At 52.1% G+C, this 15054-nt stretch overlaps 1 protein-coding gene across 1 annotated transcript; it reads left to right on the top strand.

Annotated features, from left to right (window-relative positions):
* The first annotated feature begins 797 nt into the window (after positions 1-797).
* On the top strand, positions 798-13802 carry EIF3K (eukaryotic translation initiation factor 3 subunit K). Its single transcript, XM_027515921.1, has 8 exons — positions 798-1040; positions 1961-2059; positions 5731-5851; positions 7126-7200; positions 10064-10130; positions 10223-10300; positions 11948-12073; positions 13733-13802. The coding sequence occupies exons 1-8, from the start codon at positions 982-984 to the stop codon at positions 13762-13764; spliced, it is 657 nt and encodes a 218-aa protein (XP_027371722.1). The 5' UTR covers positions 798-981; the 3' UTR covers positions 13765-13802.
* The last annotated feature ends 1252 nt before the right edge of the window (positions 13803-15054 follow it).

The raw sequence follows: 15054 nt of genomic DNA, 5'->3' as shown, positions 1-15054 counted from the left end.
AAAACTACACTTGAATCTCTGCTGAATGCTGAGTGTTGGGCCACAACCTGGAGATGGCAGGTCTACACTGGGATGACCATGAAGCGTACATTATTGTTCACCCATACAGGGACACATACAGGCACTTAGTGGTAACTCCCTGTGTGGCGCGCAGGCCAGTCGACGTGCACACACCTGGATACCCGTGTGCACGTATGTGGATGTACCCAGAGCATATACATATAATAACACAAGCATGTGCAGTCATGCCTGCTGTGGACACATGCAGGGCGCTCGCCTTCACCCGCAAAACTGGAGCCTATGGGGATTGGGCGTGATCTGGAGGGGTCCACGAGCCTCCGTCCGCCCCTGCCGGGCTGAGCACAACAGCTTTGCGGGCCACTACCCTCGGCGTTAGGGTGAAGTGTGGGGGACCAGCGTGGGGGACCTGCGAAGCTCAGGATCCTGCCTCAGGGGCCGAGGCCTGGGGCCAAGGGGACCTCAGAGAGCACCTTCTTCGGCACATGCCCATGGACCAAAAGAATTGTACTGATGGAACCCCAGCAGTTTTGAGTTCACAGCCGCGCGCATCGCAACGTGCGTCCACGCCGCCACGGATCAGTCTACTTCCCGGTAAGTTCGCGCTCACGCGCCTGGGACTATAACTGGATACGCTAGGCCCGGGAAAAGCTTAGTCCCGCCCCATCGCCGCGAGAAGGCGCCTGCGCACTTGGTTAGGCTAGGTCTTTTCTCGCGCCGTAGCTTCTGCTCGAGTAGAGCGTATGCGCACGCGCTAACTGCGCCGGCTGGGAAGAAGTCACGCGGCAGCCGGAAAGCGTGGCAGCCGCCGCAAGACCCAAAGCACGATTCACCGCCCCCGGGGCTGGAGAGAAAATAATTACGTAGTTTCCGTTTCCACCAACTCTTCCTCTTCCGGTCCTCGAGGACGCTTTGCCGGCAGGGTCTTCGGCTATAAACCTGGTGTGGGAGGCGGCAGCAGTCATGGCGATGTTTGAGCAGATGAGAGCGAACGTGGGCAAGTTGCTCAAGGGGATCGACAGGTCTGAGCCCGGTCGGAGGGAGCGTTTCTGTCCAAGAGGGGTGGAGGAGAGCGTTTTCTGGAGTCAGCAAGAGGTGGTCAGCATCCTGGGCTTGCCCAGAGGTGGGATTTTTCAGTCAATTTAGAGCAGTTGTTTAAGAAAACAGTATTGTATAGGCCTAAAGGCAGGAGGTGGCCTTGCCTGCCTCTCAGTCCGCTTTAATACCTTAAGGCCGCCCTCTCTGCTTAACTTACCCTCTCTCAGCCCCTCAATTTTCTCTCTCTGCACCTCAGTCTCCCTGAGCCTCTTAGTGCCTCTTTGTGTCTCGCCTCCCCCCTCCGCCCCGCCTATTTCATTCATCGAACACATGTTTATTAAAAGCTACACTGTGAATTCTGGGCACTCGTGCGGACCAGAGATAACCAAAGACAGCCACTGGCCATGCTTTCATGGAGTTTCTAGTTCAGACAAACTGGACTGTAGACAGTGATAGCCAGGAGTGGTCAAGGCGGTGATGGGGGAAGCACAGGTAGATTGGTGGGGGCTGGGATGGGGAAAACTAGGCAGGAGAGTATGGGCTGGACCAGAGTGGGGTCTGGGTATGGGAGGAAGGGGTGGATATCAAAGATGTCCAGGAGGCCAGATGTACAGGCCGCAAGGGCTGGTTGGCTGAGAGATTGAGGAGGCATTTTTCAGAAAAAAACCCATGGCTCTAAACCCAGCCCGGGGTTTAGAGCTGGGGCTTAGGTCTGGGATATGGATAAGTTTCATCAGAGGTTATAGAGCTGATTCAATATTTGAATAAAGCAAGTGGCCAGTGACAGAGGGAGGGAGGAAAGGAAGAGAAGGAGGAGCAGGCTACATTCCCCCCGCTACTCCCACCCCATGGAGTAACTGGCCTCAGCTCTTGTCTCTGCTCACTGATCTTGTTTCTCCTCTAGGTACAACCCTGAGAACCTGGCCACCCTGGAGCGCTATGTGGAGACACAGGCCAAAGAAAATGCCTATGATCTGGAAGCCAACCTGGCTGTCCTGAAACTGTGAGTATCTGCCTCCATTCCCACCCGGTTCCCATTGTCAGCAGTCTGCCACTCCCAGCACTGGGTGGGGTGGGAGTGAGAGGTAACCTGCAAGATGTGACTTCTCTCTCTTTTTTAAAAATTGGAGTATAGTTGACTTACAATGTTATATTAGTTTTATATGTACAACATAGTGTTTGAGTATTTTTATAGGTTATACTCCGTTTAGAGTTATTATATAATGGGGGTTATAGCTTCTGTGCTGTTTGTTGTGACTTTGTATTTTACTTATTTCATATATATTTTGTACCTCTTAATCCCTTTCCATTATCTTGCCTCTCCCCCACCCCATTCCCATCTACAACCACTAGTTTGGTCTCTGTTTCTGTTTTGTTGCTTTCATTTTATTCTTTAGATTCTGCATGTAAGTGAAAACATGTGGTGTTCGCCTTTCCTTGTCTGACTTAACTTCACTAAGCATAGTATTCTCCAGGTCCATCCATGTTGCAAAAGGCAAATTTTCATTCTTTTTCCTTTTTTTTTTAAACGGCTGAATAATATTCCATTGTGTGTCTGTGTTATAGGTACCACATCTTCTTTATCCATTCATTTGTCAATGGACACTTAGGTTGCTTCCAGATCTTGGCTACTGAAAATAGTGCTCCTGTGAACACTGGGGTGCATGTATCATTTCAAGTTAGTGTTTGTTTTCTTTATATATATACACACACACACGCATACCCAGGAGTGGAATTGCTGGATCATGTGGTAGTTCTAGTTTTAATTTTACGGGGAACCTCGCTACTGTTTTCCATGGTGGCTGCGCCAGTTGACATGACACTACCAAGCGTTCTCTCCTCCGCATCCTTGCCGGTGTTTTGTTATTTGTTGTCTTCTGGTTGATAGCCATTTTATCAGGTGTGTGATTCTGATTTGCATTTTCCTGATGTTTAGTGATGTTGAGCATCTTCTCATGTGCCTGTTGGCCATCTCTGTGTCTTCTTTGGAGGAAAAAAGCCTATTCAGAAGTTTCTGACAGGGTTTTGGGGGATTTTTGGTATTGAATTGTATGACCTCTTTATCTACTTTGGATAGAATGTGGATAGAATGTGCAAGACTAAGGAGCCAGGAAGTAGGGGCAGGAGGAGGGATGGTTTTTGCAAACTTAGTTACAGGGCTGCAGTCCAGCAGTTAGGACTCCAGCCTTCCACTGCAGGGGATACGAGTTAGATCCCTGGTTGGGGAACTAAGATTCCACGTGCCTTGAGGTGCAACCAAAAAGTAAAAAAATAAATAAATAAAAATCATAACAAGGCGCACATAACAGGCTGCTGCTGCTGTTGCTAAGTCGCTTCAGTTGTGTCCAACTCTGTGCGACCCCATAGACAGCAGCCCACCAGGCTCCCCCGTCCCTGGGACTCTCCAGGCAAGAACACTGGAGTGGGTTGCCATTTCCTTCTCCAGTGCATGAAAGTGAAAAGTGAAAGTGAAGTCGCTCAGTTGTGTCCGACTCTTCGCGACGCCATGGACTGCAGCCTACCAGGCTCCTCCATCCATGGGAGTTCCCAGGCAAGAGTACTGGAGTGGGGTGCCATTGCCTTCTCCGTAACAGACTGCTGCAGAAAGCAAATCTATGGTTTAACGTGGAGTTATAAACACCTGTGTAATCAGCATCCCAATTGCAAATGGGTGTTGCTAGCACCCCTGTCCTTTGCCCCGTGTGTTTTGTGCCAACCACCCTGACCCTGGTGACCACTCCTGTGCTCTCATGGCCTGGCTTTGTGTGAATTTACCATACGCTTGCAGACATATGTACACACATACACATCCTGATTCACTTAGCTCAGATTTGCCTGCTTTGAACCGAACATAAGAGTAGCCGTACGACTGGAGCCCTTCTGCGTCTGGCAGCTTGCACTCAGCCCTGGGTTGTGAGCGCCACGCTTTTCCTGTGTGGCTGCAGTTGGTTGTCATTGCTGTGTAGTGTTCCATGTGGAACCAGGTCCTAATTATCTGTTACTCTGTCGGTGGATATTTGGTTTCTTCTTTCTAGATGCTTTACGGACACACCGTTATTGTTCCTTGTTTTAGTCACTAAGTCACATCCAACTCTTTTTCAACCCCAAGAGCTGTAGCCTGCCAGGCTCCTCTTGTCCATGGGATTCTCCAGGCAAGAATACTGGAGTGGGTTGCCATTTCCTTCTCCAGGGGATCTTCCTGACCCAGGGATTGAACCTGTGTCTCCTGCATTGGCAGTCAGGTTCTTTATCACCGAGCCGCCAGGGAAGCCCAACTACCAGCTTTGTAATGTTTAGAGCTTTCGTGACCTCGATTTTGCCATCTGTAAGATGGAGACGGTGGGTGTGTTGGGGAGGTTGTTCAGCTTGTTAGTGGTGATAACCACTGCCTAGTGAGCACTCCCCATGTGGTACCTACTGTGCTGTAACCTTTGTATTAACTCACTTTGAGGCTATGTTTTGTTTGTGAGGTAGATACAGTTGGGTTTTTTAATTTGTTTTGGTTTTTTTGTCGTAGCACCACACTGACACGCAAGATCTTAGTTTCCTGAACCCCCTGCAGTGGAAGCACAGAGTCTTAAGCATCGAACCACCAGGGAAGTCCCGATACAGTGGTTTATTCTCACCTCTTGCAAGAGAGGAAACTGATGCACAGAGCATTTATTATTTTTTAGAATCTTACTTCATTATTTGTATTTTTGGCTGTGCTGGGTCTTCAGTGCTGTGCCAGCACTTTCTCTGGTTGTGGGGGGCTTGTGAGCTGCACAGGCTGCTCATTGCCGTGGCTTCTCTTATTGTGGAGCACAGGCTGTAGGGCGCATGGGCTTTAGTAGTTGTGGTGCACAGGCTTAGCTGCCCTGTGGCACGTGGGATCTTTCCAGACCAGGGAAGTCTACTTATTTTAAATGCTCCATGCTGGGGCTTCCCTGGTGGTCCTGTGGTTAAGAATCTGCCTTGCAGTGCAGGGGGACACAGGTTCCATCCCGGGTACAGAAAGATCCCACATACCACAGGGCAGCCAAGCCTGTGTGCCACATCTACTGAGCCTGAGAGCTTTAGAGCCTGTGCTCTGCAACAAGAGAAGCCTGTCCATGGGGATTCTCCAGGCAAGAACACTGGAGTGGGTTGCCGTGCCCTGCTCCAGGGGATCTTCCCAACCCAGGGATTGAACCCAGGTCCCCCGCATTGCAGGTGGATTCTTTACCATCTGAGCCACCAGGGAAGCCCAACAAGAGAAGCCAGCATACTGCAACTAGAGAGTAGCCCCTGCTGTCTGCAACTAGCGAAAGTCCACGCGCAGCCACAAGGACCCAGCACAGCAAAAAATAAAGTATTTTTTTAAAGAGTAGTCCAGGGCCACTCAGCGGTGAAGTTTAAATCCAGGCAATTGGCTCCAGAGGCTTGACCACTGCTACTTATGTACTCATTTGTGAATCACTTAACACTGTCTGCCTTACTGAGTGGTTGTGAGGATTAACTGTCTCCATCTACAGAGCAGGAAAGTAGGGGTCAGGGAGCTTAAAGTCCCAGCCAGACAGTGGGGTGGTTGGTATCAGAGCGCAGACATGTCCAGCTCCCAGACTCCGGGCGGAAGCAGCGAGCAGCCTTCCTGGTACCCAGTGAAGCCCAGGGACAAGGAGATGGCACTACTACTGCATCTGTTTCCCTTCTCAGGTACCAGTTCAACCCGGCCTTCTTCCAGACCACGGTCACCGCCCAGATCCTGCTGAAGGCCCTCACCAACCTGCCCCACACCGACTTCACGCTGTGCAAGTGCATGATCGACCAGGCCCACGCATCCTTCCCGCTTCATGCTGGGACTGGGGGACGGGGAGCGGGGGGACGGAGTCACAGGGGCGTGCTCTTGAGTTCGGACATGGACACCGATTGCCTGCTCTGGTCTTGGCTCCGGGCTGGCCGCGGCTGGGGCAGTACCGTCACAGAGCTCACAGTCTAGCGGGGGAGACCCGTCCTCTCTGGAGTAGTCAGGACTTGCGGTGTGAGGGGCTAGAGGAGGCACCTGAACTTGCCTGGAAGCCAGGAAATCTTCCTGGAGGAGGGAGCAGATACAAGATGAGGAATTGGGTGATTCGTGGGGAAGGGTGATCCAGGCAGAGGGGAGCGTGTGTAGGGAAAGAGGAAGAAAAGAGCTCAGTGCCATGTTAGAGTCAGTAGAGGACGTTCGGCTTAGCCACAGAGTTGGTCAGACTCAGAGCACTGGGGAGCTGAAGAGGCATTAAGGCTGCAGAGTGATGGGGGAGAAACATGCTTTAGAAAGATTCCCATGAGGCTTCGTAGCTGAGCAAAGACCACCAGGCCAAAGGTCGGAGCCACGAAGAGCTGGCTTGTCGGCTTCCCTTCATTCTGCTTATCCCCAGGGACTGGCCAGTGTCTGTCTGGTACAGCACTGTTCTCCAGTGAAGAGATGTTGAGTGAGATACCACTGAGCTGGCCTACTCATTGGCGGCAGGGCTGAGAAATGTCTTCCTCATTGAACCTGCTCTGACATGTGTGTCCACGGGGGCACCTGCCTTCTGACAGACAGTCCACCTCCCCCAGAGGTCTGTTCTGATGGCTTAAAAACCGCATAGGATCCACTGTTCAAAGTACAGCAAAGTGTACCATGAAAAAACCAAGGCTTCCTCCCTCCTCGGCCCACGGCCACCCGCTCCCCTCCCTGAAGGCCACAGTTGTTTACAGCCCTCTGCCTTTCCACGATAGCCTACGGATGCAGAAGTGCGGGTGTGCACGTCTATATACACCCGTTCCTCCCGACCCGGTGACGGGCTGTTACACACGTCTTTCTGCATCTTGCTTTTTTCATCTTGCTAGAGGTGTGTCTCATCACGTTTTCCATGTCAGTTCTGTAAGGGGTGACTCGATCTCAGTGTGTGAGGCGGCCCCTGTTGAGTTGTCCCCATCTGTGGATCCTTAGGTTCTTGCTCATGTTTGCCATGACAGGCTGTGGTGAGCAGGAGGTGGGCGGGGCGGTTGTGGGCGGGGCAGTCTTGGGCGCAGCAGCAGCCTCCTCTGTCTGGAAGGCCTTTTGCCCTTAACGCCTCCCCCCAGCAAGAAGAACGGCCCATCCGGCAGATTTTGTACCTCGGAGACCTGCTGGAGACCTGCCACTTCCAAGCCTTCTGGGTAACTTCCCTGGGGCCCCAGGGTAGGGTGGTGACTAGGCTGTGCAGAAAAGGCTGCTGGAAGTCAAGACCACACACATTTATTGGCTTCCTCCATGGCAGTGGGCCCTGGGTTCAGAACTCTGCGTGTGGGATGGCATGGAATGTTCATCCCCACCTGGAGCCAGGACACCCCAGGCCTCTCCTCTGCTGACAAAGTTCAGGCTTTCTCTCTCTCTCTCTCACTCTGTCACACACAGACAAGCACCTGTTCTTTCAGCAAAAGTCCTCTGTCCTCTAAATACTCTCCCCCCCACGGACTTCCCTGGTGTCCAGTGTTTAAGATTCTGTGCTTTCACTGCAGTGGAACCCGAACCAGGAATGGGTTCAAACCCTGATTGGGGAACTAAGATCCTGCATGCCATGGGATATGGCCACATAATAACAGTTGAATAAAGAGTGAATTCTGTTCCCCCTTTCTTGTCCTAACTGGACCTGGTGTCCCAAGGGGGAGTCCACATGGCCTCCTAGCTCTCACCTCCACTCCCAGACCCATCTCCTCCCCCAGCCCCCCAGTCCTGAAGCTCCTATCTTATCATACCCCACCACACTCCATGACAGCTCATTTTTCTGAAGAATGTAACTTACAGCCACTCTTTATTCTTAGGTGCTTGAAAGGGCAGTTCTGTGATCCTTCCATCACCCTGACTTCTCAGTTTCCAGATTTCTTGTTCTCCCTGGGCCCTGAGCCCCTCACTCCCTCCCCTCACATCCAAGATGAGACCAGTTCTCAGCACACTGAATCCCTAAGAAGTTTAAAAAAAAAAGAAACAACAAATATGATACTAATACTTGAATTGTGCCTTCATGAAATCTGACATAATTAGTCTGGGTGCGGTCTCAGCTTAGTGATTTTAAGCAATTATCCCTGGTGATTTTGCTACCCGGCTAAGTCTGGGAGTTACTGACCTATACTTGTCTTCATCAGCAATTGCCTCATCTGCCCGTGAAGGTCAAACATTTCCAGCCTCTGACCACTTCCTCCTCGCCCCTCGATTCCCAGCTCGCCCCCATGAGGCCTCCGACCCGACATTCTTCGGCCTGATCAGCAGCCCCTGTCCTCTGTTCTGCTTCCTCCTTCACAAACTGTGCGCTCCTCACCTGGGGCTGTGGGGCTGCAGGAGGCTGGAGAGGAGCTGTCAGTGCCCACCCACAGCCGGTCCGTGCTTCCCTCCCCCTGTTCCTGGATGGCTCTCCGCAACTCCTCACCTCAGCCTATGACCTGGCTTCTCATTTCATGTGAAAATAGAAGTGGCCAGAGCTGAACTTCCCACCCCTGACCCAACATCTGGCAGCTGACCAAGCCCTGTTCTGCTCTAGTGGGTGACCCGTCCCTCCTCCTCCAGTGCCCTGATCCCCTGCCCTCTCGCCCACTCAGTGGCGTCACACCAGCCATTCTCCCCACTCTGCAAACTTGACCTTTCCACACTATTTCCATCCCCATGCAGCACGTCCACGCTGCAGTGGGTTCTAACATAAAAAAGAACTCCCCCTGCACCTCCACACTCCCCACCAGCTCTGCCACCGCCCCCTCCCTCTGCTCCCCTTCCTGCCTTGCTCCTGGCTGGGACCCCAGCTGTCCCAGTCTGCCCAGGGCTTTCCCGGTCTTAAAGCACAAAGTCTCACATCCCAGGCGAATCAGGGCTGTGGGTCAGCCCACCCCAGGACAGGTTGCCTGTGTTCAGCCTCGTCTTATCCCTCTGCTCACATGAACCCATGCCATTCAGGCTTTTGTGGCCAGCCCTCTGACGCCTGACTCAGGCACAGGCCACCGAAGCGCTCTTGTTGAGACCCACAGTGACACCCCCATTGCTAGATCCCATGGGAAGTTCTCAGGCCCCGGCTCACCTGCCCGGCCAGTGTCTCTTGGCTTCCAGGACAGCTGCTCTCCCACCTTCCTCCTGCCGAGCTGGCCGCTCCCTCTCGTGGTCCTAGTGAGTTCCTCAGCTCCCTCCCTGATGTTGGGGGAGCCCTTGCTAGGAGGGTGACATTTGAGCAGAGGCCTCAAGGAGGCGGGAGTGCTAGCCATGGGGGAAGAGAGTTCCAGACCCCAAAACAGCCAGCGCTGAGACCTTGAGGTGGGCGGATGTCTGGCAAGTCTGAGGGGCAGCGAGGAGCCCCTGTGGTTGGAGTGAGGTGGTAAGTGGGAGGAGGTGATGGGTAGTTCCCAGGGGGTTGGGGAGGGTGGGCTCATGGGCCATGGTAGGGCTGTTGCCCTTTTCTCTGAATTAGGTGAGATCCGAGAAGAGGTGGTTGAGTGCAGGTACCTCATCTGTCTCCTCTCTTGTCATTTCATGGGAAAATAGAAGCGGCCAAAGCTGAATTTCCCACCCCTAGCCAGTGCTGAGGGCTTGAGGTGGCTGAGTGTCTGGCATGTCTGAGGGGCAGTGAGGAGCCCCTGTGGTTGGAGTGAGGGGGTGAGTGGGAGGAAGTGATGGGCAGATGGGGTTTGCCAGGTGCAAACCCCACTCTGTGATTTTGGGCAAATCTCTTAGCTGCTCTGAGCCTTGGTTTCCCCATCTCTAAAATAGGAGAAAAACCAGCATTGTTACATCATAAGGTTGCATACAGAAGAAGGGCTGACCTGTGGGGTGAATGCTAGAGTGTTCGCTTCTCTTATTTTATTATCGGGGTTAATCTTCTTGGCATTATTTATAACTTTTTTCTTTGGCCACATGGCTTGTGAGATCTTAGTTCCCTGACCAGGGATTGAATCCAGGCCCTTGGCAATGAAAGTGCCGAGTCCTAACCACTGGACTGCCGAGGGGTCCCCTTGACGTTACTGACAATTAGCGTTATTGTGAACATCGTCTTTCCCCTCACAGCAAGCCCTGGATGAAAACATGGACCTCCTGGAAGGTATAACCGGCTTTGAAGACTCTGTCCGAAAATGTAAGTTCCTCTCTGAGCTTGGGCTCCCTGAGGGGAGGGAGTGGCAGCAGGTTCTGAGAGTGGCCCTTCGTCTTTGTCCCTAATTTCCGCAGTTATCTGCCATGTCGTGGGCATCACGTATCAACACATCGATCGCTGGCTGCTGGCTGAGATGCTCGGGGATCTGACAGGTAAGGCCTTCTCTGGGTCCCTAGTGCCATCTAGGAGGTCAGAGTGAGCAGGGCAGTGGGCCTCAGCCAGCTCCTCAAATGGGCCCACTCCTGCCTTACCAGGTTGTTATTAAAGGCCCAGTCCAGAGAGGAAATAAGGAATTAATATAACACCTCCCTTGCCTTTTCAAACATCCTACAGCATTCATTCATTATTCTGCATAAATTAGTTGAATGCCCACTCTGCACTGTTCAAGGCCCTGGGGCACGGCAGTGAGCAGCACAGAATGGCTTAGATTCATTCTCATGGAGGTAGCAAAACATGACAAATGAAGCTGTTCATGTCTAGTGGGATCCATGCATGACAGCCCCTGGAGAGGGCCGGGAGGGTGGGGAGTGAGGGAGCAGGAGGCACCTGGAGGTGGAGGCGGCAGCCTGAGCGCAGAGTGAGTGTGAGGATGCAGTGCTCAGAGAGCAGCCAGGAAGCCCTTGGCCGGGGCTGGGGGAGCCAGGGGGCAGAGCCAGGGCAGAGAGGTGGTGTGGGGAGGGGTTTCAGGCACTGAAGGGTCTCCTGCCTGAGGACTTTGTCCTCTATCCTGAGTGAGATGGAGCCACTGGAGGGTCTGAGCAGAGGAGAACATGATTAGATTTATATTTCTAAACATCCCTCTAAAAAGAGAAAAAAAAAGTGTGCATATTTGCTCATTTTTCAAAAAGAAATACAGGAAGGGAAAAATTTTTAAACAAGGAAAATGGTTACTTCTTGGGAGCTGAGGGTGAGAACAGGGAGGAGAGTTGGGGGATTGGGGGTGAGATTTCTCTGAGCACCTTCTTGGATAGTTTTGCCTTTTAAGCCAGATGAAACATTGTTTTCAGTGGAAGCTAACTTTTTCTGGACACTTTGTGTCGGGCACTATACTAAGTGCTTTACATCGTGTCGATATTTTATGTGTTTAAAAGTGAAATTAAATCAGAAAGGGATGAAACAGCCCTTAGAGTTGAAGGTAAAGAGAAACAGATGAATCTGTATCAAATTGATAGTAGTCACACAGAAAAGAATTATTTCAAGTTATAGAACACTTCTCTGGCCAGAAAATATTTTTTTTTTTGGTGTTGTTCACTCGCTAAGTCCTGTCTGGCTCTTTGAGACCCCATGGACTGCAGCATGCCAGGCTCCCCTGTTCTTCATTGTCTGCTGGAGTTTGCTCAAACTCACATCCACTGAATCAGTGATGCTAGCTAACCATCTCATCCTCTGCTGCCCCCTTTCTAAAGGCAAGAAAGAGCTGCAAAGAAATTCTTAAACATGGTGCCATAAGCTTACTGTTCTTGGAAATGATGAAATCATCATTTTGAAGCCATTTCAATGTAGATTGGGGGGAAAGCAGAGAAGTAAGCTCTCTGCTGTTTTTAGGAGCTGAGCTTTTACCCTGGGAGACATGAGAGGTAAATAGAAAATGAAACTCAGAAGCCCTGTAGTGGGAAGGATGAGAAAGCTAAAAGGCTCCCCCTGGCGGTTGTTTGGAGAATGAACCGTAGGAGCCCCAGGCTGGCAGCCCGAGATCAGATCTGCCCAAGGCAGGCAAGGAGGACACCCTGAGTGCGCCCCCCATCCCCAGTACTGTGGGATCCCTGTGCAAAGCCCCTGCGCTGCTGTGTCCTCTGCAGACAGCCAGCTAAAGGTGTGGATGAGCAAGTACGGCTGGAGTGCTGACGAGTCGGGCCAGATCTTCATCTGCAGCCAGGAGGAGAGCATAAAGCCCAAGAACATCGTGGAGAAGATCGACTTTGACAGTGAGTAGTGGCCCGAGCCTCAGGCTGTGGGGCTGAGGAGGGGCCTTATAAGAGAGCAGGGCTGGGTCCCCAAAGATTCAGGTAGATAAGTTCTGACTCAGGGCCAAGAAATGTGTACCTGCCAGATTCCCCTGATCTCTTGTGTCCCAGGCAGGCCGCCTTCCCCGGGGAGAAAGGGCGGAGGGTCCTGGTGTCCTTCCCTGGAATTCTGGGCACTGGATCCTGCCCTGAAGCGCTCAGTAAGACTTCCCAGGGCCTGGAGGGACCCGGCAGGGTATCCCCACACCCTCACTGGCCCTGGGGCCTCGGCCCTGACATCTGTTAAAACACAGCAGAACACCTACCAGGAAGTGCAGGCTCTGCGGCCGGGGCAGCTGGGTGGGATCCGGGTTCTTTATTCATCTGTAACTTCGGGCAGGCGACCTTACATCTCTGCCTCCAGTTTCTCATCTAGAAAGTGGGGGGTGACAGCCCAATAATTATGACTAACTCCATATAGTTTTTACACTTTTTATTATTAAAGTCATTGGTCCTTGGGTGAACCCCATAAGTAACTGAATAATAAGTAACTAATAACTATATAAGGAACTAATATAAGTAATAATAAGTAACTAAGTAACTGAATAATACCACAGTACCCACCCCCTGGAGGTATGAGTGTGAAGTGAGACACTGCATGTGCAACACTTAGCAAAGAACCAGTCCTGCAGCTCACTAAATGTTACCCTTGTTGTCACCATCACATTAACTAACACTCCACTGGCTGCTCAACTAGAGCAAACCTGCTATCGCACCTTCCCACTGCGCAGGCGTCCTGGAGTAAGAGAGAACTGGCGGGGCAGGGACGGGCTGCTTCCTTAGGCCCTCGGTTTCCTCCCCGCCCTCTTAAGTGTGGTTCTGGTGTGTTAAAGATAAGGACTGGTACGCTGTGGCCTCTGAGTACAAAATGACTACATTGCTATTTAACTGAGGAACAAGATTGAGCAGGCAGGCATCTCCATACCTGGGGGCTGCGGACCTTCAGTCTAAATGAGATGTGCCCACCGAGTTGGGGTTCTTTGTGAGAATTCCTTGGAGCAAAGGGTTCTGCGGATGAGATGCAAGTCCAGCGCTCAGAGCATCTCGCAAATTGTTGCTTAGTCACTTCAGTCTTGTCCCGACTTCTGTGACCCAGTGGACTGTAGCCTGCCAGGCTCTTCTGTCGTGGGGTTTCCCAGACAAGAATATTGGAGTGGGTTGCTATTTCCCTTTCCAGGGGATCTTCCCTACCCAGGGATCGAACTTCTGTCTCCTGCATTGGCAGATGGTGGATTCTTTACCACTGATCCACCAGGGAAGCAAATACTACCATAGTAAATGTTATCAGGATGGTGATGAAAATAGCAAATCATACTTTTAAAATCCAGGCATTGGGACTTCCCTGGTGGTCCAGTGGTTAAGACTGCCTTCCCATGCAGGGGTTTGCGGGTTTGATCCCTGATCGAGGAGCTAAAATACGATTCAATAAAGACTTTAAAAAAAGAAATAAAGGCATTGTTCTTAGCCTGTTGTTTAAGTCTACAAGGCCCCTAAACAGTTGTGGGCGCTGCGGTTGGTGGTTGGAGGTTCATCTTGTATCTTTGCCACATTGACCCTGGCCTTCCCTTTTCTTCTCAACAGGTGTGTCCAGCATCATGGCCTCCTCCCAGTAACTTTGCAGTCGTTTAATAAAGATGTGTTGACTTCTTGGCCTGTTGTCTCCCCTTCGACTTCCTGCCTCTGCCCCTCCCCGACCAGCATCAGGGTCTCGCATCACCGGGTGCTGGGGCCACCTCTGATCTGTCTGCCCACCCCCACCCCTCAACCCAGCAGCAGAGCTTCTGTCTCCCCAGACCTGCTCCTCTGCCCAGACCCAGTGGCTGACCTTCACCGCCCCCCTCCTGACCCGTCAGATCACAGGTGGAGGTCCTGCAGCCATGAGTCAGCACGGAGGGTATGAATGGGTTGTGGGTGAGTCAGCAAGGTGTGAGTAAGAGCTAGGAGCCCAGCCCTGCACCTGGGGCTAGCCAGGGCCCTCCTGTCCTCCCGAAAACCTATTCGAACAGGTGCGGCCCCTGGGTTCCTGGAGGGGGAGGAGCAGCACCCTGACCCTTGGGCCTCCCAAGCAGCCCTAGGGCAGTGGCCGGAAGGGTGAGTGGGGGAGGACTCTGGTTGCTTGCTCAACCTGTGAAAGTAGTAGTCACTCAGTCCTGTCCTTATGCGACCCCATGGACTGTAGCCCACCAGGCTCCTCTGTCCATGGAATTCTCCAGGCAAGAGTCACTGGAGTGGGCTGCCATTTCCTTCTCCAGGGGATCTTCCCCACCCAGGGATCGAACCTGGGAATCCCTTGTCAGAATCATAAGGATTCCATGGGCTCTGGCCAGTGACGTTTTCAGATCAAGACCTAGCCTGTTCTTGGCACTGAGCCAACCAGAGTCACTTCCTTTCAGAGTCAGGAGAGTTTGTTCCCCCGCCCCCTCGGCCCCACATTGGGAACTAGTCCCCAACATTCTTTTTGGTGAGACTTTTTAAGAAAGTTGGGATTTGCAGCCAGGCCATTCTGCCCCTATCCTCAAGTCTTAGCCTTGGGTTGGTTATTCAAATTTGGTAAGGTATTCCACACATTCTGATGGAATGACTGGTTGAGCTTTCACCTCTGAGCCTGTTGTCTGCAGGAAGAAGGAGTGGGCACAACAGTGACTGCCTCTTAGGGAAAATGAGAGGAAATCAGATGCTGCGATAGATGCATATCCCGCCCCGAGGGAGTGCCTCACTCTCATGCCCTTGTGTGTGGACTCTGCTTACAGAAAGGGCAGTGCCAGAGCTGCCAGCCCTCCCTGCTGGCCGGCACTCACACCCATCATTCTCTAAGCCAGGGCAGGACAGGATACCCTTTACGCCGAGATCCAGACCTGAGCAGGAGCCAGGAACTAGGGTGTGCCGGAATCCGGGGACAAAGG

The sequence above is a fragment of the Bos indicus x Bos taurus genome, chromosome 18 (genome assembly GCF_003369695.1).
Source record: "Bos indicus x Bos taurus breed Angus x Brahman F1 hybrid chromosome 18, Bos_hybrid_MaternalHap_v2.0, whole genome shotgun sequence".
In the NCBI taxonomy this organism is placed as follows: Eukaryota; Metazoa; Chordata; class Mammalia; order Artiodactyla; family Bovidae; genus Bos; species Bos indicus x Bos taurus.
This window is presented reverse-complemented; position numbering and strand designations above follow the sequence as displayed.